The 22,955-nt window shown below is 62.9% G+C and overlaps 1 protein-coding gene across 6 annotated transcripts; it reads right to left on the bottom strand.

The window, feature by feature from the left end:
* Positions 1-1,316: 1,316 nt before the first annotated feature.
* Positions 1,317-15,532, bottom strand: CPNE7 (copine 7). 6 transcript variants are annotated; one of them, XM_032324566.1, is made up of 15 exons: positions 15,241-15,532; positions 13,170-13,352; positions 10,657-10,731; positions 10,419-10,493; positions 9,657-9,743; positions 9,238-9,324; positions 9,041-9,139; positions 8,667-8,753; positions 8,282-8,341; positions 7,367-7,500; positions 6,737-6,791; positions 6,225-6,276; positions 6,026-6,159; positions 2,495-2,731; positions 1,317-1,972 (listed from the first exon to the last, which is right to left on the bottom strand). In XM_032324566.1, exons 1-15 carry the CDS (start codon positions 15,412-15,414, stop codon positions 1,784-1,786), a joined length of 1,728 nt encoding a protein of 575 aa, XP_032180457.1. In that variant the 5' UTR covers positions 15,415-15,532; the 3' UTR covers positions 1,317-1,783. The 6 variants fall into 6 exon arrangements, with proteins under 6 accessions (XP_032180457.1, XP_032180459.1, XP_032180458.1 ...); XM_032324568.1 differs by lacking the exon at positions 6,026-6,159 and adding an exon at positions 7,607-7,634 and having other exon boundaries at positions 7,367-7,560; positions 8,282-8,333; XM_032324567.1 differs by having other exon boundaries at positions 9,238-9,327; positions 9,660-9,743.
* Between the last annotated feature and the right edge of the window lie 7,423 nt (positions 15,533-22,955).

Below are 22,955 nucleotides of genomic sequence, written 5' to 3'. Positions count from 1 at the left end.
CCAGCTGAGCCCCCCCTACAGCCAGGCCCCAGGCCCACCGCCTCCTGTTTTCCCCCAGTCCAGGAGGGCATCGCCGTAGGGTGCGTCCAGATGGCTCCCTGCTTCCTGTTGGCCCGAGGATAGAGGCAGAAGGAAAGCATGGAGGTGGGGGTGGGGGCCTCACACCTCTGCTCCTTCTCGGACCTGCATGTTCTGGGAGCGGCTACACCTTTGCTAAGGCAACAGCTCCAAAAAGGAACCCTTCCACCGCTGCGGGCTCATCAGGCCCCTTGCCCCACCCGCCCCCCCTGGCCCAGAGCTGCTTCCTGGGTCTAATCCTGCTGCCTTGCGGCTGAGCACAGACCCCCTCCCATTCTTCTGAGCTGACTCTTTGTGCCTTCTGCCCCCGAGATCTTAACTGACCAATTCCCTTGGCTTCATCCCTGAATGGAACCCAAAATGATCTGAGGACTTCCGCCACTGAAATCCATGACTTGGTGGTAGGGTCAGGACACAACTGACAACACCCTCCCATCTTGGAACCCTGCTGCCTCCCAGTTTGGAAGGAGAGGGCTGTTTCTCGCGCGTCCTCTCTGTCCCCAAAGACACCAACATCGGCTCTTCCAGAATTCAGCAGTAGCTAGGTTACCATGGTAATGCCCATTATCCTTGCCTAACAGGAGATGAATCAGGAGCTAAAAATAGGCCTCCAGAGTGGGTGGGTGGACGGACGGACGGACGGACAGATAGACGGACAGGTGGACAGGTCGACGACCGGATGGGTATAGGTGGACGGAGGGAGGGAGGGAAGGCCGGACGGACGGACGTGCTGTTGGACGGACGGCTGGACGGACTGATGGATGAGCAAGGAGAGGGGGGCCTAGATTTAGGGTCAGAACAGCTGGTTTCTCCTAGACAAGCTGTTGCTGGGGAAATCTCAATCGGACGCCATCCCCCCCCAGGGCTGGGCGGCTTTGGCAGGGGGCGCGCCCGGCAGCGAATTGCATGGTGGGTCCGTGTAAAGCTGAGTTGCTGCTTAAAGGCACCCAGGTCCCGGCCGGGTAGCCTCTCCCCACCTGAGCCGGGAAGGCAGATTTCGGGTGGTGGACCACAGGAGGCCGAGGAGTGGCCCCTCAGGGTGTGGGGGCAGTCGCTGCAGCCCTGGCCCTTCCTTGGGTGGAGCACTACCCCCTGCCACCCCTGCATTCCTGAGAGAACCCTTCCTTGCTGGATCTAGGAGACTGTCCCCATGTGGGGGTGGGAGGGGGCCGACCCGCCTGCCTCAGTCCTCCAGGGGGCGCAGTGCTCTGCTGCAAGGGTGGGGAGGCACAGACTGCTCGAGGACGAAATGACACTTTATTATGCCTCAGCCCCCAGCCACAGACCCCACAGATTCCGGCGCAGAGGTGGGAGCGAGCAAGGAGCAGGAGGAATCTTGGCTGTGGGTTGGGGGTCTGGGGGCATCTCGGGGTCTCCTCCACAACTGGAGGGCAGCCTGGCATCCCTCTTCAGTGGAGGTCAGGTGCAAAGCAGAAATGCCCCAATCCCCAAGTGCCCTCAGGAATCCCTTCTCTGCATGGTTCCAGACCGGCCTGGTGGGGGTAGGGCCAGGCTTGGGGGGGCCACCACCAGCACCCCCACACCTTCAGCGCCTGTTTTGGGGATCACCAGGCCTGGATTTTTTCATCCTTCAGCCCTGGGGATCCGGGTCTGGTCTAGGCAGCAGGCTCACAGGACCATAGGGGTGGGCGGGGGTGGGCACAGGAGGGCTCTGGAAGGCGGGGGTCGGGGGTGTAGGGGGGAGCTAAGGGACCTCGAGGGTGCTGGCGACAGAGCCTGGCTGCACTCCCTGCGGCCCGGCGGTCTCCGGGGGGCCGGCCTCCCGGTCGTGGGCGCCGCCGCCTCTGGGAGGCAGCTCCCTGTAGCTGTAGTACTCCACCAGCTGCCGGGGCACCTCGGCTAGCACGCACTTGGCCAGCGCCGCCGGGGACGCCTTCAGAGTGGGGACAGCGGGGTTACAGCTGGGCACCCTCCGGGCCCTCCAGCCCCCAGCCCATCACAGCCCAGCCTCATCCTCTGGAGGTGGGGCTCCATCCTCTAGGGGTGGTGGACCCTGTCCCACAGCTGACCAGTAAGTCTCCCGGTGGCCAGGAGAGCCCTGGTAGGGGACCCAGACCCGAGAAGATGAGGCTGCAGTGCCCCCGCTGCCGGCATGGGGGCCTGTCCCGAATGGCACCTGCACGCATGTGGCCCTGCCCCCCAACCCAGGCACCCAGGGCAAGTCTGAGGTAGGAAGGAGGTGGGCGCCCCTCCCCCCATAAAACCCCGTGAGTGTGTCCACGGGTCATGAATTTCCCTCCTGTATCTCACAAAGGGTCTGAAGGTGCCTGGGGAGCCTGCTGTGCTGCCCTCTCTCCCATGTGGGAGTTCAGTATTTTCATAATAGGAAGGTTTCCAGGTGCTTCCTGCTCCGGGGGCAGGCAGGCCCTGGACAGCCCCCCGCCCCAGCACTCACGCTCTTGAGCTCCCGGAAGGGCACAAACTGCACGATGTCGCGGAGAGCCGGCTCGCCCCGTGGGGAGCGCAGGACGCCGTCATCCCCGTCCAGGGTCTGCATGTCTGTGAAGTCGGCGTTGCCCACCCCCACGATGATGATGGACATGGGCAGATGGGAGGCGCGCACGATGGCTTCCCGCGTGTCGGCCATGTCGGTCACCACGCCGTCGGTCAGGACCAGCAGGATGTAGTATTGCTGAGGGCACAGGCACAGGGTGGGCAGGGCGGCCCCGCCCCCTCCTCAGGCCCCCCGGGGTCGCCTGGGGACCCTTGAGGACCGCATCTTACCCCCAGGCAGCTGCAAGTCCCCCAGCCCGCTCCCCTCCCCGTAGACTGCCTGGTGGCCGCCGCAGGCCTCGGGCGCCCGCGGGGTTGAGGCTTCTCGGGAACTGTCGTGGAAGTGTCACACATGACAACCACAGGGCGTCGTGGGCTCACTTCCTGGGCTGGGTGCTTCCCCCACTCCCAACCTGTCTTGCCTCTACCTCGATCCCATGGAGCCTGGGTCCAAACCTGAGTCTGAGGCCTGAGAAGGAGAGACCTGTGGGCTCTCGGTAGGTGGGGACTCCTGCACCCTGAAGGGACCCCGGGATCCGAGGAAGTTCTGAGAAAGGACGCCCTCCGCCCAGCCTGGCCAGGCGCTGGGGACAGATAGGGACTTGTCGCAAATAAGAGTCTGTTTCCTTTGTTAAAAAAAACAAAAACAGGGGTTGGGGTGGCTGAGTGGCTCGGTCAGGTGAGCATCTGACTCTTGGTTTCAGCTCAGGTCATGACCTCAGGGCTGTGAGAGTGAGCCCCGTGTCAGGCTCCGTGCTGGGCATAGAGTCTGCTGGAGAGTCTCTGCCCCTCACTCACCCCTACCACTGCATTCTCTCTCTCTCTCTCAAAAAAAAACCTTGAAAAAACAAAAAAATAGGGCAGCTGCCTGGTTCAGGCATGCAACTCTTGATCTCAGGGTCATGAGTTCAAGCCCCACATTGGTTGTAGAGATTACTTACAAAATAAAATCTTTAAAAAATAAACACAAAAAATCCCCCAAGATGGCACCTGGTTGGCTGTCGTTAGGCGTCTGCCTTTGGCTCGAGTCATGGTACCAGGGTCCTGGGATCGAGCCCCGCATCAGGCTCTCTGCTCAGCGGGGAGCCTGCTTCCCCCTGCCCCACTCCCTCTGCTTGTGTGCTCTTTCTCAGTGTGTCTTTGTCAAATAAATCAAAAAATAAAATCTTTTTTAAAAATCCCAAAAAACAGAACTACTAAAAATCAGTATAAAAAACCTGGACAAGAGAAAACATAAAGGAGAAAAAAGAAGACCCTGGCCCAGTGGGCACCAACACTGCGACACCACGTGACGGAAAGACCACAACAAGGTCACCTTTGCCTAGAGGCCCCAACCACCCCCTCCCCACCTCCCCCTCTGAGCCCCAGACCCTTGGGAGGTGTGACAGGGGCAGTCTGAGGACCCCGGCTGGACCCAGCTCCCAGCCCCGTGGACATGGCCCTCCTCGGGAAAGCCCTCACGCCCTCCTCCTGCCCCTCCGACTAGGTCCAGGGCAACCTCAGCTCTGCTACTCAAACACGGAGCTCCGTTGCCGTGAGCACGGGGCCTCCCTGGACTGGGAATGGGTGACTGTGGTCCGGCCCCAGGAAACCATGTGTGACTTGGGATGAAGTGACGCCGCTTTCCTTCAGACAGAAAGAGACAGGAAAGGTTGGGTGGGGAGCACGGAAGAGTAGGTCCCAGGTCAGCCTGAGCGCCTGCCCACCGTGCCAACACTGCTCTGCAGGAAGCAAGCTGAGAGCCCACAGAAACCCCTATGGGAGGGCATCCTGGTGACAATGGGGGCTCGGAGCACCAGGGAAGACAGAGGCAGACACGAGTGCCTCCTGCGGACCCCCCACCTCTGTTTATAGGATCCAGAAGACAAGACTGGGGTGAATGTTCCTAAGCATCCCGGCAGCAGCCTCGAGACCCAGAGACCCTGCAGGACACCCCCTCCACCAGCCGGACAGCAGGGGAAGGCGGGGACACAGCCACCAATCACACGGGGGCCATTTCGCCCCAGTCCTGCCGCTACAGCCATCAGGACTGCGTTAGCTGGCCGGACGTGTGTGCTACCGAGAGATGTCCCGTTGGCTGTTCCAACAGCGAGGGAAATGCTGTGGTCTTTTAGGTGTGCTCACGGCACGGTGGCTCTGTTTTCTCTCTTCTAGAGGTTTATACTGACATTTACAGATGAAATTATGTGTCTGGGATGTGCTTCAAAATCATATGGGAGGGTGCCTGCTGTCCTTGATTCTCAATTGGGTCCTGTGCCAGAAATAGCTGTGCTATGGGGTTATCACTGGAGAAGTGAATGTAATTGGAACGTATTCTATAAATTCAATGAAACAACTGTATCTACATTACATTTCCTGACGTTGATACTTGTGTTGTGTTTGTGTCAGAGAATGCACAGATAGCAGGAAACACAGCAAAGCCTTAGGAAATCACAGGGCGAGGTGCTGCAGGCAGCCCTGGTGTCGGGGCCGCTGTGCCTAGGCGAGAGAGCATAAACCGTGGGGTGGCCCCAACAGGGTGAGGGGCCATCCAGGCGGCTGGAGTCTGGATGATGGCAAGTCCCAAGGACAGAGCGAAGCTGAGGGGCCCTACAGGTCAGGAGACCGGGACGCCAGGCAGATCCAGCGACCAGAGCCAAATGTAGACAGCGTGGAAGGGGGTTGAGATCAGAAGGGGTCTCCTTCGGCGCCCTGGGCTTGGGCACAGGATCCTTGCCGCTGGGGGGCATCCGGAGGTTGGCAGCTAGCTCTCAAATGCTTCAGAAGTCCCAGTAACACACACATGTGAGCGGAGGGAGGAGAGGCTCGGGAGGAAGCAAGGCCGAGTCCGGTGAGCCCGGGTGAAGACGGACCCCCCTTCTGCCAATGTGCGCTCTTTTACAAAATAGTTAAAGCAACGGACCGCTGGGCACACAGAAGCACAAACAACCCACAAACATGTGGAAAAGGTAAAGCAGGGGGCGCCTGGGGGCTCCGGCAGTGAGGCGTCTGCCTCCCCCGCGGGCCGGGATCCCAGGTCCGGTCCTGAGTCCCGTCCGCGCTCAGCAGGGACCCTGCTTCGCCCTCGGACTCGCTCCTCACTCCTCTCTCTCTCATAAATAAGCAAAATATTTAAAAAAGAAAAGGAAAGGAAAAAGTAAAGCAGATTGAAACCTTCAGCACAATATTATTTGTGAAAAATATAGAAACAAAAAAGTGATATTCGCGCAGCAGACAGCGGCCTGTAGGGTTAGGGTTCCAGGCAAACCCGCGCCCGGGGGCGTGGCCCCATGGGGGTGAGGACACCTGTGCCTCTAGGGGGGCTTTGGGGCCCTCCTGCAGCCCTCAGCGCCCCCAGCTCTGCGCCTCCCTGACCTCCGCGCCTCCCACACCGCGGCAGGCGCCACCGTCCCCTGCACCCAGTGCCCGCAGCACGGCCCGCCCCGGTACCTACGGAGGCCTCCCCGCTGTGCTCCTCCGCCGCGGCCATGCGGGCCACCTTGGAGATGATGGGGGCCACGTTGGTGGGGCCGTAGAGCTGGACCCTGGGCAGGCAGTTCTGGTAGGCCTCCACCACACCCTGGATTCCTGCGGGGGAACAAGGGTGAGCCCGGCCCGGGGCACCCCCCACCCAGGCCCGCCTCAGGCCTTACCCTCACACTCATCGTCCTCAGGGTTGAAGTTGATGGCGAAGTCGTGGGACACCTGGGTGGACGCAGAGGCACCGTCAGCTTGGCTACCCGTCCAGGAACCCCCCGCACTTCCTGGGAGAGGTAGGTTTGCAGCCCCTGGGGCCCCGGTGGGGACAGAGCCTCGCGGAGGGAGGCACCCGGGAGAGGGGCAGGCAGCCAGCCCCTCAGCCCTACAGCCAGGGCGTCGGAGTCGCGTACACCAACACCCCCCCCCGCCACCATGTTCTGCTTCGCCACTGGGAGATTCCAGACTCATCCCCCCTTCTCCTGACAGAGACACAGACTTTTCTTGAGTTCTCCAGAGGTCACTGGTGCTAGGTGACCAAGGTCAGTCCCTCTGGCTGGAAGCTCAGGGTCGCTGGGTTCCCAGTACTGGGAGGACCCAGGACAGCTTCTGCTGTGGACAAGCAGCATGGCCCAGGAGGCCCCAGCAGGGGCAGGGGGGTGGGGTCCCGGGCCCCAGGCCCTCCTACCTCATACTTGGGAGGAATTCGGGCTCCAAAGCCCAAAGCAGAAAACCTCTTGTCGCTGGAAGAGAGGCGGCCGCATCACACAGGGTCCACGGTTTCCCTGGGAGTGGGGTGCTTTGGGACGACACCCACCAGAGCCGGGACACCCAGGCTCCATTTCACCACTTCCCCGGGTGCCCGGCCCTGCTCTGAACCACACCGGGGACACGGAGGCACGGGGCCTTGAGGAAGACACCCAGCCTCCAGACAGGAACAGAGCCAACTCCAAGCCTGGGGCCAGAGCCTGACCCTGGGAAGCCATGGCCTCCTGTCTTTGGGACCTCAGCTCTCTGCCACCCACCCCCTTACAGAGGGGTCTACCCCTCCTTGGCCTCAGTTTACTGGTCTGTCAAGTGGGCCACCCTCCATGTTTGTGTGAAGGGGAAGGGGACCATGTGAGGAAAGGCCAGCCCCACCTCAGCACGTGCCACGCAGGGACGCCCCGCGCTGGCCTGTGTGTCAAGCCCCGCCTACCGCGGCCCAGCCACTGCCAGCCTTCCTCGGGCCAGTGGATACAGCCATGATGCCTGCTCCCTGGGCCCAAAACTGAGCTGGAGGAAGGGAGGCCAGGGAGGCCGGGGGTGGGGGCCGCACCTGTCGTAGTCTTGGCAGATCTCCCCCACGGCCAGCAGAGCCTGGAGGTACTCGTTGGGCTGGAAGGGGTTGATGTAGTGCAGAGAGCAGCTGTTGCGGGGGTCCCCGTTGGAGGCCGTGAAGTCGATGGCCACCTGCAGAGACCCTGGCTCCTGAGCCGAGGCCCCTCCCCCTGGGGGTGGCACCCAGAATCCCCGTTTGACAGGTAAGGGCGTGAGCTGTGAGCTGCGGGGAACTGCCGGCAGGGAGTGCCGGTGAGGGCCCAGCTCTGTGATGGTGTGGAGGACAGAGGGCGACCTGGGCTGGGCATCCCAGCACACCGGGACGGCGCTTGGACCCTCAGGAGGAAACCAGCCCCCCCCCCCAGGGGACACCATCCCTGAGCCCACAGCACAGGTCCCATGGACCCACGACCCTGGGGCAGGGGCGGTGGGGGGGACCCAAGGCCAAGACCAGGCCCACCTATCTCTGCGGCCGCCCTGCCTGGGCTGGGGTCCCCTGTGCCACCCCTGCCCCTGCCCCTGCCCCTGCTGGGACACTTCCCTTAGGCCCCTCTGGCTGCTGCTCGCCAGCAACATGAACCCACACGTCCACAAAGGAGCAAGGAGGTGACACAAGGCCTCTCCAGGCCACCGCGGCTTGGTCTTGGGGCCTCTGGCATTGTCGCTGGCAGGAACAAGTGTCGTTCTGCTCCCTTCTCCCATGTCTTCGTGTCACTGCTTCTGGGGGGGCTGAGTCTGGCTCCAGTCCCTCCCGGGGGGAACCTCTGTGCCCAGAGCCCAGGCAGGGGTGAGTGAGCCCTCCAGACCTTGCAGAAGGGCCTTAGTCCACCCACATCCGTCTGCCCTGGGGACACTGGGGAGGGCGCCCAGGCTCTGCGTGGCAGGTTGGGGAGTGGGGGTCCCGGGCACGCACCGTGAAGTGGATCTGACAGCCGCCCATGATGTAGTCCAGGAACGAGTGAACCCTGTAGAACTTCCAGGCAGGGGCGTCGGCAGGGCCCACCCAGGGCACCCAACGCCCAGACGGGGCCTGGAGCCCCAGGGACCCACCTCCCAGGGTAGCTGCCTGGGGTGGCCTGACCCCCAGCGTCCCCCCAACTTCCCTTCTCGGATTCCTCCTGCCCTCCATCCCTCCCCCAAGGACTGGAGACCCTGGGTCCCTGGGGTTGGGGGCCTTTGAGGGTCCATCTGATAAGGGGGACTCCCAGGGAAAGTGTGCCCTGCCTGTTGGCTCTCTGCAGAGTTTAAGTAGGTGCAGGTCCCTGACCCACGGTGGGTGAGTGGGGGCCGCAGCTCACCTTCAGGTCTGCCAAGATCACCACCCCAGAGTTCTTGTAATGACGCTTCTTCTGCTTGTACTTGGCGTTCACACAGTCCCACTGGGCCTGGGGGACAGGGATAGGCAGAGACACCCCCCCAGAGCAGAAGTACCCAACACCCACCGCGAGGGGGCAGGGGGCCTCAAAACCCCAACCCTGGACAGCGTTTTCCCAGCGGGGACGAGGTGACTGATGTCCCCGTCTGGCCACCTGGCCGGCGTGGTGGTCAGTCTTCTCAGGGCCAGCGCTCTGCCTGCCCACGTGGCTCCTCCCCAAGAACCTTTTGCCAGCTGTCACTTTTACCCAGTTTCCGCCCTGTTCTCAGGCAGCGGGGAGGAGGGGGCCCGGCTCACCTGGTGCTCCCGGAAAGCTTTCTGCATCTCCTCGAAGGTGGTGGAGAACTCCCCGATGAAATCGTGCTTTCCGCGGGAGTCATGATCCCAGACGAGGCACTGGGGAGCCCAGGCCCCCTCAGCCCGCCGGCCCGCCTGGGCCCCCTGCAGCAGGCCCCCCCACGCCCGCCCCGCCCCGCCCCGGCCGCAGGCCCCACCTTCAGAGGCCGCGTCTCCTCGCAGCAGCAGAGGTTGCACAGGGACACCTTGAAGGGCTCCCACACGGGGTTGAGGTTGTTCTTCACTGCCTGGGGACGGGCGGGGGGCAGGCTGACGGGTGCTGCTCCCGGAACCGCCTCCAGAGCGTCCCCACATTCCTGGGCCACCTGGAACCCCTGTTCTTTAAATAGCCTCCTTTTTATTTATCTCAAGAGGAAACCGTGTCTCACTGCTCTAACCTCACCTGCAAGCAGGACAAGGAAACACAGCTGTGGGTTCCAGCGACAGGCCTGGTCTGGGGCTCCCTGCTGGGGGGGAGGTGGGCGCTGGGAGGGCACGGGGGAGGGACTGGGCTGGCTCCTGGCCCTGTCCTCCTGTTCCTGTCCCCAGAGCACTGCAGGGGACGTCAGGGAGCCCTCACCTCCGTCCTGTACACCAGCTGCTCGCTCTGATCGTCGTTGACCCGGTAAAGCTCCAGGAAGGGGTCTGACTTGCTGAAGAGGTCCTGAAGACGCGGGGGCCGTGCTCGTTGAACGGACCGGGAGCAGCCTCGGCCCGGCTCTGCCGCTTCCCCGCCTGCTCTCCACCCCCACAGAGCCTCCACCTCCTATGCTATGAAATGAGGGCAGGAGCCTCTCGGAGGGAACTGAGGCCTTGCCCTCCCCTCTCGAGCCTCCACTGGCTCCCCAGTACCCTTCCCGGAACTCTCAGTCCTAGGCCCACCCTCTCCCGGCCAAGCTAAACGCCCTCAGCTGCCGTCCTCGCTCGTCGTCGCCAGGCCCCAATCTCCCAGGCCAGGGGAGGCAGCAGGAGACGCCTTCCGGCAGGTCAGACCCTGGCCCGTGTGCTCCCACCCCATGGGAGAGTCGACAGTCGGGCTCAGAGCCATCCCTCCACTGTCTGGATGGCAGCCTCCCCGAGCACGTGACCCCATCGTTGAACAGAGATTTCAGGAAGGGGCCCAGCCCTCAGGAAGAACTCAGCGACCAGCCAGGGACAGGGACCGCAGAGACGGAAGCATCCTGCCCGGGGCCCCTCCCGGCTCCAGGCCCCTCCCACTCCCGGCAAAGCTTCTTTCCCTGAGGCTGATCTGTCTGGAGAGACTCTGAAGGGGGAGGGTGGAGCTAGGGCTGGGCTGTCATCCCGGCCAACCCCCCTAGCCCGGGCACCCACCACGCACCTTGTCGTCCAGCTTCCGGGCCCTGAAGGACAGCTCCACGTAGCCGTTGTTCCCGGAGATGTCCTCAGCGATCACCTGGGGAGGGAAGCCAGAGCGTCGTGGAGCTCCGGGACCTCCGAAGGCGGCCTGGGGCCTTGACCCTCCCTCTTCCAGGATGCGCCTCTCCAAGCCCCGAGCAGGAAGGAGGGGGTGTGCGGGGGGCAGTGGCGGGGGTGGGGGGGGAGTCGGGCAGCCTCACCGTGATGGTGGACTTGCCGGCGTTCCGGCCGAACTTGAGCAGCAGTGCACGGGTCATCTTTTTCTGGGCCACAATCTGGAAGTCAGAACAGTCAGGGAGGGGTCAGCTCCTGCCCCCTGGGGACCCTGACCCTGCCTTCAGTTGCCCTGGGCAGCCCGGCTCAGCCAAACCTGAGCCCCAGGGCCCCACAGCCCTGGGCCCTCTCTGGAGACGCTTGGCCACCTGATGGATGTCCCTCTGTGCGGCTGTGAGCCCCGGCTCAGTTGGGGGCCCTCTGGTCCACGGCTTCCGGAGCCCACCCATCGCCCATGCACTGGGGGAGGACGAGGCAGAAGCAGCTCCCGCACCCCAGGCCGGACGCGCGCCCGGTTCCTCCGCAGCCCCTGCTGGTCCCCAGGCGGGAGGTGCTTCAAGCCCCTGAGCACCGTGAGGCCAAGGGGGTTCCCGGGCCTGCCCTGGGCTTCCCGGCTGCGCGGAAGATGGCAGAGGGCTCGAGAGCGAGAACGGAGACACCAAGCCAGCTCCCCACCACCCCGCGAGTTCACACAGACAGTGCTGCTCCCTGGACATCCGTGGGGCTCACCCTCCCTGTGGGCCCGTCCCCACCCCTGCCCACCTGGGCCTCTGCCTCCTCCTCGCCGGGCCCTCATTCGGACCCACAGAGCCCTAGCCGGGGCCGGTGAGTTGACCCCCGGAAGCTGTGTCCGGCGCTCAGGGGGGTGGGCGCCCTGGTCTGCAGAAGGGGTCGGTCGGTGAGGACAGCCCCTCACAGCCCCCAAAGGCTCCCGACTTGGTAGGGACTCCCCCCACCGCAGGCCTGGGAAGACCTGTCACCGTGGTGACCAAACGCTGCCCCCCGCGGCACTCACCTAGCCCCAGGTCTGTGGGAGCGGAGCTGAGTCTGCACAGCAGACAGGATATTCCCATATTCCCAACCCTCACACGCTCGTGGGGCTGCCAGCTCCCAGCTCCCAGCTCCCCAGCACGAGCATATGGGACCCTTCCCTGCCCCGGTGGCGGCCCACACAGGCTAAGGGGTGGGAGGGGGAGGGAGGCCACAACCCGAGCCTCCTGGGCTCTACCCCTGGTAGGCTCCACTTCTGGGTCTAACCTATGAGGAAAAGCAGGATGGCTGGTTTGTGAACCCGTTAAGGTCCATCAGCGCTTTCTTCTCTGTCCCCAACCACCCCAAGGTGGGCCGATGCCGGGAGTTGCAGGCAGAGCTCAGCGACGTGCTCCAGGTCCTGGATTTACAGGCGGGGGCCATACCTCGAGCCCTGATGGCAGCCGGGCCGGCGAGTCCGCGGATGGTCGGCTCCAAGGAGCTTCTCATTGTCTAAAGTTCCCCTGTCTACCTACACATGCGTGTGCCCATACCTGCTTTCTGCGTGTCCAAGCACGCTCTGTACCCTTGTCTGTGGACCTGTGCCCATGTGTGCATGTATGTCTGTGCACACATGGCAACACACGAGTGTCTACGCCTGTGTCTGGGGTGTGCACTATCTTCTCCCACGCTCAAGAAGTGCAGGTGGGAAGCCACCAGCGGGGGAGTCCTGCTCTGCCGACGTGCCTGCCCTTAATCTCAGTGCTGTCATCTGTAAAATGGGGGACCAGCTCCGAACCAGACAGCAACGGGATGAGTCACGCAGACATCATGTTGGGTAAAAGAAACCGGATGCAAATGGGAACACACCGTGTGCTTCATGAACAGGAAGTTCTAGAACAGGCCAGGCTTGCAAGAGTTGGCTGGAGACGAGGGGGGTGGGGGGGTTAAGACATCTCCCGTGGGAGCTGGGAGATGGTCAGGCACACAGGTACCTACACTGGTCGGCACCCACCATGAGCTCTGCACCCAGGACTGCACATCAGTCACACTGGAAGGGAAGCACCATCCCTCACGAGCCGATGGGGAGGGAGGCGGCTGGCACACAGCTGGCCGGCCAGCGCCCTCCTGCGCTGCTAAGGGAAGAGCTATGGGACAGGACATCACCCCAGGGCCGCAAACGGCGTCCCTCTGTCCCTCTGGGGACAGCAGCCCTTGAAGGGCTGGTCCGTCTGCCGCAGGGAGAGACAAGGGTGCTTTCACGCGGCAATGTGGAAGGGCCGACTCAGGGCACGAAAGTGGAGAAAGCCAGTGCAGAACAGTATGTGGTTTGTGTTGTTAAAACACACACACGGAGAGAAAAAATACACCCATTTCCTCACGTGAGAGCACAGAACCCGGGGACAGGCAAGAGGCAGGAGTTTCATACCACGGCTTTCCAGAGGTTGGATTACAGGACTGCTTTACCAGTTCAAAATTACATAAGTTTAAAACCCACTAATAAGGGATTTTTAAGAGCAGGCACTCTGGAGACAGGCAGAGCGGAACGCTCATCCCAGAGGGAGCTCCGAGGTACCGAGATCGGCTCTCAGTCAGGCCGTCCCCATGCCGCCTCCCGCCAGCCCTCAGCGCTGGCCCGGGTACGCCTCCCCCCACCCGGGCCTCTCCTCCTGAGGGGACAGGTGCCCACCTGTCCCAAGGTGCACTCCATGCCCCCCAGGAAGTCATCATCCTGACAGCCAAGGCTGCAGGGTCCGTGGGTGTCATAGACCTCGAAGCGTAGCTTCTGGACCTCCTCGAAGTAGTAGTCGAGCGTGAAGACCTTGGAGAACACGGGGTGCAGGCTGCTTCTGACGACCTCCGTTCTGTCCACCTGCAGACAGCCCCGGCTGAGCAGGCCCCTCAGGAGCGCTGTGTTCCCGCCATGCACTCCCCGGGCCCTGGGCACCCAGCTCGGACCCACCTGCCCTCATGTGTTTCTGGCGAACTCGAGTGCAGGCCATGCCCTGGGGAGACACCCCTCCCCACCAACCCACACTCCAATCCTCAGGATTTCAGCTGCTGCGGGGCTGCCGGGAGCCCCAAGCACCCCCACCCTGAAAGAAAGGCCCTCAGCCCTCGCGAGACCTAGGCTGCAGCTTCTCTGCCTCTGCTCATGTCGGGCCCACCACAGCCCACTCTATCCCTGTCACAGTTGGGGAAACTGAGGCTCAGAGAGGGAACGCATCCTGTGCAAAAGCAGTGCAAGTGAGGAACACCGTTGGCTTAGAATCCTGGGCCGGGCGAACCCTAAGTGGAGCTCTCCCCAACTAGGTAGACTGGGAGACTGGGGCAGGGTACACGTCCCCCTGGGTTCAGCTCTCTCCTCCACCTGAGGCCCCCCTACACCCCTAAAGCACAATCCAGGCAGGGGAGGTAGATTTGCCATCCTCCAGGGTCCGCAAACTCCCACACCATCAGACGGAGGGTCTGGGTGGACCACCTCCCCACCAGGGACATCAGCACTCGGGCTCAGACAAAACAAGCCCCCCTCACAGAGCCTCCCAATGTCCCCATCACCACAAACACACTGGGCTGAAGTGGCCCTTCCCTTCCTAGTTTGATGACCTTTAGGGTCCAGTCCCAGGAGGCTGCCGGTCAGGAGAAGGCAAGGAACAGCGGAAGGTCCCAGCCCGTGGGGGAGCAGAGCGGGTCTGGGGCGGGCCGCCCATGGAGCCTCCAGGACTCTGTGCCCCTCACAGGCCGGGGCCCAGCCTGTCTGCCGCCGGGGTCTCCCCCTCCCCCTCTGCCCCACCACCCCACCCAGGCCCCCCTGCACTGCCACCACAGCCAGCCTGGGGAGGGACGCCTCAGTTCCACCACAGCTTCAACCCAGCCTCTCCCGCCCAGGTCAGGCACTTCTCGACCTTTCCAGGTGAGGCACAGGTCTCGCTGAGAGCACTTGGCACGGCCTAGAGTACCCTGAGCTATGGCCACGACAGGCCCACAGGAAGGGCGGGGCTGAGGCGTGACAAGGGGCGGCGGGCTGCGCAGGCACCCCGGCGACCCCCGGGACCCGAGAGTTTCAGAGGGAGAAACAGGTCGCGGAGCTCACAAACCAGACCCCAGCTGTCCCATCCTGGCCACAAGTGCTGGGCTGAGCCTGGAGGCTCGTGCTAGCATCAGCCACAAGAGCCCACGAGAGCACCGGCCAGCGACAGGCTGGGAGCCCCCCAGGGCTGGTGAGATACCAAGTCTGCAGCTCGCCAGTGCCCAGCCTCAGCCAGCCGCTCCCCTCACCCAGCAGCCCTGCCTGGTCCGCCCCGCTCCCACTCAGGGTTCCGAGGTGTGGGTGCCTCCGCCTGGTGGGTGAGGACCCGGAGAGCAGTGGCCCTCCTGGTTGCCCCCCAGGCCACAGGGTTCCTGTGAGCCCAGGTCAACCCTGCGTCCCCCATCGGGCACACCACGCTCTCCGGTTCCCCCCACTCCCTTCTGCCGGCCTTAGTCAAGCCCCCTGCCAGCACCTCAAGCCTGGGAGCCTCACTCCAGCACCCAACCCCCACCTGGGGGCCTGTCCCTGCCCCCGGGGTTGCTGCTCCCTCTCTCTACCTGGGGCTCCTCTCCATGGCCTCCAGTCCAGCCCCCCCAGCTCCTGGACACCGATACCTAGACCTCGGAACCCCAGCCCGACCCTGCCCTGCACCCTGCCCACCTCCTCTCTGGGTCCCCACTCAGCACCTGCGGGAGGGGGGACCCGGGCGCGCCCCCCCCCCCGCCCGTACCTGCACCCACTGGCTCTGGGACTGCAGCAGCAGCACCACGCTGGGGTCGGACTTGGTGAGCGGGTCGCGGTCCAGCAGGTGCCGGCAGCTGAGCCGCAGCTCCACCTTGGAGGCGCGGGGCGCGGGCAGCACTCCGGGGGGCGCCGCCGCCCTGCGCTCCCGGCCCGCGCTCATGCTCCCGGCGCCGCGCTCGGGGGCCCGGCCGGGCGCGCTGAGGGGCCGCTGCCCGGTGCGCACCGCCGCCGCGTCGGGAACGATGGCCGGGCCAGGCGTGGCCGCGCTTCCCCGCGCCGCCGCCACACGTGGCTCCCGCGGCCGCCGCCACGCGGGGACTGCAGAAGGGTGGCCGGGGAGGGGGGACAGGGGAGGGGACGGTGGAAGGGGCGAAGCCCGGGAGGGGGCGGGCAGAGGAGGGAGAGCCGGGGAGGGGCGGGGCCCGGGAGGGGCGCGGGCGCGGAGCGGTCTGCGGGGGGCCGGAGCGGCTCTCGGTCCGGCTTCGCCCCTCGGGGCTGCCGGGCTTTGGCAGGGCCCCAAGTCCCCCCACCCGCGGAAGCTGGGGCCGAGAGGCTTGGGGCGGGCCCAGGCAGACCCTCCCGGGCTGTACGAGCCCTGCCGGCCCTCTGGGCAGCCTCAGCACCCCGCCCCCGGGGTGCCCCCGGGCCGGGGAGTGGCCGTGCAGAGCCGCCAGGCCCTTTGGCGATTTGAGGGGGCCACTGGACCCCCAGGTCACCACCAAATCCCCGTGTGCCTCCCCGATTCTCTTGGAACCAGTCTCGAGGGGCCGTTTGGTCAATCAACAAGCGTTTCACAGGCACCTGCTGTGGGCCAGGCTCCCCAGCGCGGGCTGGGGATAGCCCTGCCTGCCCTGGGTGCAGAATCCGACCTGGAAGCCCTGGGGGCCCTCCCGCACCTATCCCAGCAGTCAGATGGGTAACAGGCCTGGGCTCCGTGGAGGGGGACCCCAGATTCTCCCCAGGCCCTAGACACGCGGCAGTGGAAGCTGAGTGGAAGAGGAGGTGTTAACAGAGGGAGAAGCCACCTTCCAGCCCATTCTCTTTGTCAACGTTTGCGGAAAAATAGGGCACAGTCCTGGCCGAAAGCCATAGGGGGAGGGGGACAAGAAAATGTTTGAGGGGAGGGGGGCCCGAGGACCAGGGCAGCAGAGACAGGCTCGCTGGTGTGCCAGGTTCTGTGCCCTTGGGCCGATCAGGGCTCAGCCCTGGCCTCCAGGACTGCAGAAGAAGATTCTGGGGTCAGGACAAGTGTGCCCCCCCCAACCTTGCCCAGCGGGTGTCAAGCAGCCAGGGGTCCCTCCGCGGCCTCTGCCGGGGAGTCCCTGTGCGCGGACAGCACCCCTGGTGGTGAGAGGCTGGGACTGCACCCCAGGCGCACCCGGAAGGCAGAGACCCTGAGCCCCGTTTGCAGAAACAGAAAATCCTTGCAGCCTGGCTGAGTCGGTTGGACTCCAGCACGCGGGCTTGCTTCCCAGGCACCCGGATAAAGAGGCAAGGAGCAATGCGACATCCAGAGGGACATGAAGCCACTCAATGCCCCCGTACTCTGCCTCATCCAGCCTCTGGGCCGCTCCTTCTCCGAAGCCGTGGAAACCAGCCGTTAGGGCTAGCTACTCTGTTGAGACCACCTGGAGCCCCTCTGGGCCTCCTAGCCCCGCATTCTTCCAAGCCCCAGCTTCCCAGAACTGGGGAGTCAGAGTGTCCAGCCTACTGCCCATGCCTGTGGCTTGTGGACATGAGTCTTGGGCTTGCAGACCCCGGCCTCGTAAAGCCGGCTTCTCCAGGACTCCTGCCCTACTGGTGCCCCGGGAGACACTCCTTGGCCTCCGTGAGCTTCCACGCGGGTAAGCGTGCAGCAGTAGGGGCTGGGGCTGGGCGCGGTGGGCCACCAGCCCCACACAGGCTGGCCTCGCATCTCCAGCAAGACTCAGGGCGTCCGCTGCCTGGCTCCTTGGTCGGCAGGCCTCAGGGGCTTTCCGATGAAGGCTGTCCACACCCCCACCCCCCAGCTCAGCTTCCACTTACTCTGCCATTGGTTGACACAAACACCTGCGTCACCTGCCCTCCGCCACCCACGCCCCGTGCCGACCGCAGCAGTGTAAGTCACACGGTGCTCACCATAGCCCCATGTCACACATGAGGAGAGGAACACCCCAAAGCCCGATCACCTGGCTCAGGACACTCAGCTGCCTGGGAGGGACGCAGTCACACTCGCAGCACTGTGGTCAGTAATGGTGACATTTCCACGGAACGAGAACCCAGAGCTGGGGAGTTCAAGCATCTGCGGTCCAGAGATCGGAACGGACCCACTGGGTCTCCAACCACAGACTCCCAGGATGTGGCTGCCTCCCCAAGGTGACCCAGGGCCTTGGCTCCAGAAAACACCGATGGAAAGAAACCACAGAAGAAAAAGCCAGATTTCCTGTAATGCTGGTCAGTGAGGCCTGGGCCAGTGTGGCCTCCCTGGGTCCCCAGAGTAGGCAGCCAGGTGGTAGGTCTCCCCTTGAGCTCACCCACCCAGAGCTCAAGGGCCCTGGGGACAAGGGAGGCCAGGGTAGGTGGGGGAGGAGTCCCGCAGCCAGACGTGGGAATGAGACCCCGTTCGTATATGTTGTTACTACCGCCATCCAGCGAGTAAGAGCACGTGTTCCCTGTTGAAAACTGACAGAGTGCAGGAATGCGTAGAAATGAAAACTGCAGCACCCGGGCATAGACAGGACTAACATTTTTTTTTTTTTTTTAAAGATTTTATTTATTTATTTGACAGACAGAGATCACAAGTAGGCAGAGAGGCAGGCAGAGAGAGAGAGAGAGAAGCAGGCTCCCTGCTGAGCAGAGAGCCTAATGCGGGGCTCGATCCCAGGACCCTGAGATCATGACCTGAGCCGAAGGCAGCGGCTTTAACCCACTGAGCCACCCAGGTGCCCCAGGACTAACATTTTGATGTGTGCCCCTCCAGGCTTCTCCCCAGGCAAATCTGTTTGTGTCACTTCTCAGATTTGCCTCCAGCGGCTGAGTCCTCGCCACCCCTGCTTGGTCAGACCCGTCCAGCCCGAGGGCCTCACCTGCCCCCGTCAGGGCTGGGACCCCAGCGCCTCCCACAGGCTCCTTGCATACGTGCTGAGTGAGCTTGTTGGGCAAACGAGCTCTGCTGCGTAACTGGTTTCTTTCTTCTATTATTAACAACACCTCACGGCATTCTTCCGTGCCACAGACCGAATCTTTGTGTCTCCCAAATCCATGTGCTGAAATCCTAACCCCAACGCTCTGGAGGGAGGGGTAGGCCTTCGGGAGGTGTTGGTGGGGGCTTATGAACGGAATTCGTGTTCACGGAGTGCCCTTGCCCCTTCCACCCAAGGACGCGGCAAGTGGAGACGGCGGAGCGTGCCGGCACCTCGACCCTGGGCTTCCAGCCTCCTGGACTGTGAGAGATTAGTGTCTGCTGGTCAAACAGACGGACGCTGTCCCTCAGTACAAGCAGGCCCACGGCAGGACCCCGGGGAGCTTCAGTCCCCCAGGTCCCCCAGATCTGGCGGCCGCCTGCTTGGTAAATACAGTTTAATTGGAACACAGTCAGGCCTGTCGGTTCCCATATTTTCTTTTTTTTTTTTTTTTAAAGATTTTATTTAGTTATTTGACAGAGATCACACGTAGGCAGAGAGGCAGGCAGAGAGAGGGGGAAGCAAGCTCCCCGCTGAGCAGAGAGCCCGATGCGGGGCTCGATCCCAGGACCGCGGGATCATGACCCGAGCTGAAGGCAGAGGCTTTAACCCACCGAGCCACCCAGGTGCCCCGGTTCCCATATTTTCTGTGGCCGATGTTGCTCCCAGACCAGAGCTCAGATGCTCTGACAAAGTCTGAAGTACTCACTCGCTGTTGCTTTAAGAAAAGGTTCACCAAGCCCTGGTCCGGCTACATCAGTGTGAGGTCACCCTGCTCCCACCGCCTCACCCCTGCCGCTGGCTAACCCAGCACCAGCCAGCCAGCCTTGGTCCCAGCTGATCGAAACAACCATTCCTAGTGTGTTTGACTCACTCCCATTTGGCTCTTGTGATGCTTCCAAATCGTGAATTTTTAGAACAACAAGGAAGCATCCTTGCTTTGGTTGACCAGCATTTCAAGCCCCAGTGGCCTCTTGCAGCCAATTCCTATAGCCCTCCCTGAGCTCTGGGCCCTCGCCCCCACAGCTCTGGCCTCGAGCACATTCCAGAACCGCTCAGTGCTTCTGTCCCCCAAGCTGGGAAGTGGAGACAAGAGCAGAGAGTCACCTCCCGGCGGTGCGTGTGGGACGGGGCAGTGGGGAGAGGCAGCCTGCCGCACCCCTCCACTGTGGTCCAACTCCTCGTGGGGCAAAGCCGGGACGTTGTTTGGGAAGGCCTGTGGACAATGTAGAAACTGTAGGAGAAGGGGTGTGGGGGGGGAGCCAACAGGATTTCCAGAAAGGAAACGAGTTTCATGCCTGACGGGTGCTTCTTCCTGTAGGCTGGTTGCAAACCCACCCTCTCCCTTTGTTCTTTCCTCGCAAGAAATGCTATTTTATCTCAGAGCATCTGCAACCTTCTCGACTGCATCGTTCTCCTACAGGATTTGCCCTTTGCCTCACTTTAGAAATCAGACCGTCACTCCCAGGGCCACCCTGGCTGGAACGACCCATGCCTGTGGTCATGGCTGGGCCTCGGACCCGTGGCCACCTGTCACCCCAGCGTCGGAGAGCCGGGACTGAGGCAGGGTGCTAGGACTCTCCTTCCTCACTCCACAGACCTGCACACACAGGTCACACGCACACACACGACATGGACGCACACACAGACCTCCCTGAACACAGACGCGGTCAGACACGAGGGGTGCTGATAGGACCCCTTCTCACTCCAAGGGAACTGTGTCCCCTACCTGGGAGCCTTCTCACATGCAGTCTCTGGCTGCTGTTCCCTCCAGCCCTTCGTTCCTGCCAGGCCCGTGATGTCATCTGTTTTATCAATGATAAGACCACGGCTCAGAGAGAGTGACGCCTTGGCTGAGGTCACACAGCAGGGACAGAGCTAGAATTCAACTTGAACCCTTCAACTCTGCTCAGAACGCGGTACTCAAGCCTTCTTTGCCCACCCTGGCCCCCGAGTGTGTCTCAGTAGCTTTGCTGTTCCCTCACCCCCGAAAAGTCACAGCCAGCTGTGAGGGCACTTGGCCACCTGAGCCCCCTTTGCTATCAGCGGAGTCTGACAGAGCGGCCAGGACGTCTGCCTGGGGCCACCGTCCAGATGCCATCCAGAACCAGCTGTCCCCCTCCTGGGCTTCCTAGACCCAGGAGACCTTCTGTGCTGCAGGCTGGCCCCGGGGACCCCAGCAGCCTGCCTCCTCGGGGCAGGTGATCTGGAGGGGCAGGAGGAGGTTGGGAGAGAGAGAGAAACCACAAGGAGCCACCGCAGCTTTGTGTCTGTGTAATGTAACCTCAACCTGGCGTTCCCTTTTGTTCTCTTCAAGTAGAAGCTGCTGGGGCCAACGCACACCGAAGGGGCGGCATGAGACCAGCGCCTGGCCGTCAGCGGGCAGGGACCATGGGGCCGGAGCAGGAGCAGGAGGCCATGAGGACACAGCTGCCCGCAGGGTTCTGGTGGGGGTGACAGCCGTGTGGGTCAGGGCGGCAGGCAGGGTCTACAGGGCTGGCGTCTCCAGCAGATGGACGTCCTGGTTTTCTTCCCGCGTGACTCACTGGGGGCTTTTGATGATATTCTCGGAGCAAGCCGCCTGGATGGCGCTTTTACACTGTGGCCATATCCTGTCCCTTTCATCACTGACCCCGTTTTGCCTTCTCCTCCCCAGCAAGCATCCCCCTTTCTGGGGAGATTTTCAGAAGGGCAGGAGCTAACCAGGTGCCATTATGCTACATTCCAACTGGCCCCCGAGCCTCTGGAATCGGGGGTCACTCTGCCCCTGTGGAAACAGGTGTGAAAAGGAGGGGGCCCTGCAGCTGAGGGGCGGGGAGCCAGAGCGAGCAACACACTTTCCCTGCCCCTGTGCACCCCCTCGTCCCCCCCACCCCCAGCAACCCGGTGCCCCAGCCCTCGGCATTCTGGGGAAGCAGCCCTGAGGAGTTGTACGCCGAAGCGGGGGACCCACTCAGAGCCTTTCCCAGGAGCGGGGTCTGGAGAAGATTCTGGAAGGCCAAGTCCCCTCTTCTTATGCCGATGGCCCTTCTCCAGGCCCTGGCCCTCGGGACAGTCCTCCTGCAGCCCGGCCGCAGCCGGTCGGTCCTCGCTGGCAGCCCCGGGGCCTGCTTCGGCTGCACCTCGGGTCAGCCCTTCTCCAAGCCCAGGCCTTTACCTCTGCTGTGTTCTGGCTTCTCGTTCAGCTGTGAGGAGTCACTCAGCTGCATCCTACGGGTGCCCCCGGGGCCCACACGCAGTAGGTGCTCAGTGTGTGCCCTGCGCGCCTCCTTCCTGTCCCAGGCCCGTGTGGAGAAGACACGTCAGTGGAGAAAGAGGAGCTGCTGGCCCCTGCCGGCAGGGGCTCTGAGCCTGCCCCTTCTTTTCAGTTTTATTTGTTTGAGAGAGAGCAGAGGGACAGAGAGAAGCTGAGCCGAGCCCGATGTGGGCTCGATCCTGGCACCCTGGGAACGAACTGAGCCCCCCAGGGGCCCCCTTATTTTCATTACTGATGTCCGCTCCCAGCGACCGTGAGGAGACACGTGCCCGGGGCACTGCAGTGAGGGGCGTGGGGGTCGGCCAGAGCCTGTGTCTGCAGACCCTCGAGAACGGAAACCCTGGGAAGGCAAGTGTGCGCACCATCGCTTCGGCTGTTTACAGCGGGCCCTGCAGCCTGGGACCGTGCCTGGCACACAGCGCCTGCTGAAGAAGTGCTGAATCAGAGTTCTCCCTCACCTGTTGTCCTTACAGGACTCCTTCCACATCACTTTTTTTTAAAAATGGTTTTTATTTATTTATTGGACAGAGAGATCACAAGTAGGCAGAGAGGCAGGCAGAGAGAGAGGGGGAAGCAGGCTCCCCGCTGAGCAGAGAGCCCGATGTGGGACTTGATCCCAGGACTCCGAGATCACGACCTGAACCGGAGGCAGAGGCTCAACCCACTGAGCCCCCCAGACTCCCCAACATATCACTTTCTACTGTTCCTGGCCTACCCGCCCAGTACCTGGCCCGTCATCGGGCTCTGCTTGCTTTTCGTGGCTCGGGACCATCCACCTACTGTGGTTCCTAGGGCTCACTTGGCACTCGGTGCTTGTTGGCAGGAAGTGCGCAGATGCCCAGCGCCTGGCAGGCCCAGAGCCAGACCGGGTCAGCAAGCTCAGCTGACTCTGGCCGAGGGAGCCACCAAGGACCGAACGCTGGGAACTCCTACAATTGGTGACACCCCACGCCTGTGGTGAGGATGCTGAGGCTGCCTCACCAGCGATGGGACCCAGCTGGGGACAGGGGCCAGGCCCTGCAAGGTGTGGAGCATGGCCACGTGGCCAGGCAGTGCAGCGATGGAGGCAGGGAGGAAGGCGCCCTCGGCTCCTACAAAAGCCCAGAGTTCCACCTGCACAAGACTCAACAGTGAAGTCCCAGGGGGCATTCTGATGCTGAAGGGCCAAACAAGAGTAAGCAGCATCCACTATAGAGGCCAAGCTGTGGTCTTCCTACTACACCACACCGTCCCCTAAAGACAGCACCCCAGGCCCTCAGGATATAAGCAAGACTCAGGGAGTCT

Source organism: Mustela erminea, chromosome 19 (assembly GCF_009829155.1).
Source record: "Mustela erminea isolate mMusErm1 chromosome 19, mMusErm1.Pri, whole genome shotgun sequence".
In the NCBI taxonomy this organism is placed as follows: Eukaryota; Metazoa; Chordata; class Mammalia; order Carnivora; family Mustelidae; genus Mustela; species Mustela erminea.
This window is presented reverse-complemented; position numbering and strand designations above follow the sequence as displayed.

Excerpts from the sequence above, each read along its gene's own strand:
- CPNE7 (XM_032324566.1), bottom strand. The coding sequence starts at position 15,414 with ATGAGCGCGGGCCGGGAGCGCAGGGCGGCGGCGCCCCCCGGAGTGCTG. Across the intron at positions 9,140-9,237 it reads AGGAGACGCGGCCTCTGAAG|TGCCTCGTCTGGGATCATGA; the intron begins GTGGGGCCTGCG and ends TGGGCTCCCCAG. Across the intron at positions 6,160-6,224 it reads TGAGGACGATGAGTGTGAGG|GAATCCAGGGTGTGGTGGAG; the intron begins GTAAGGCCTGAG and ends GTTCCCCCGCAG.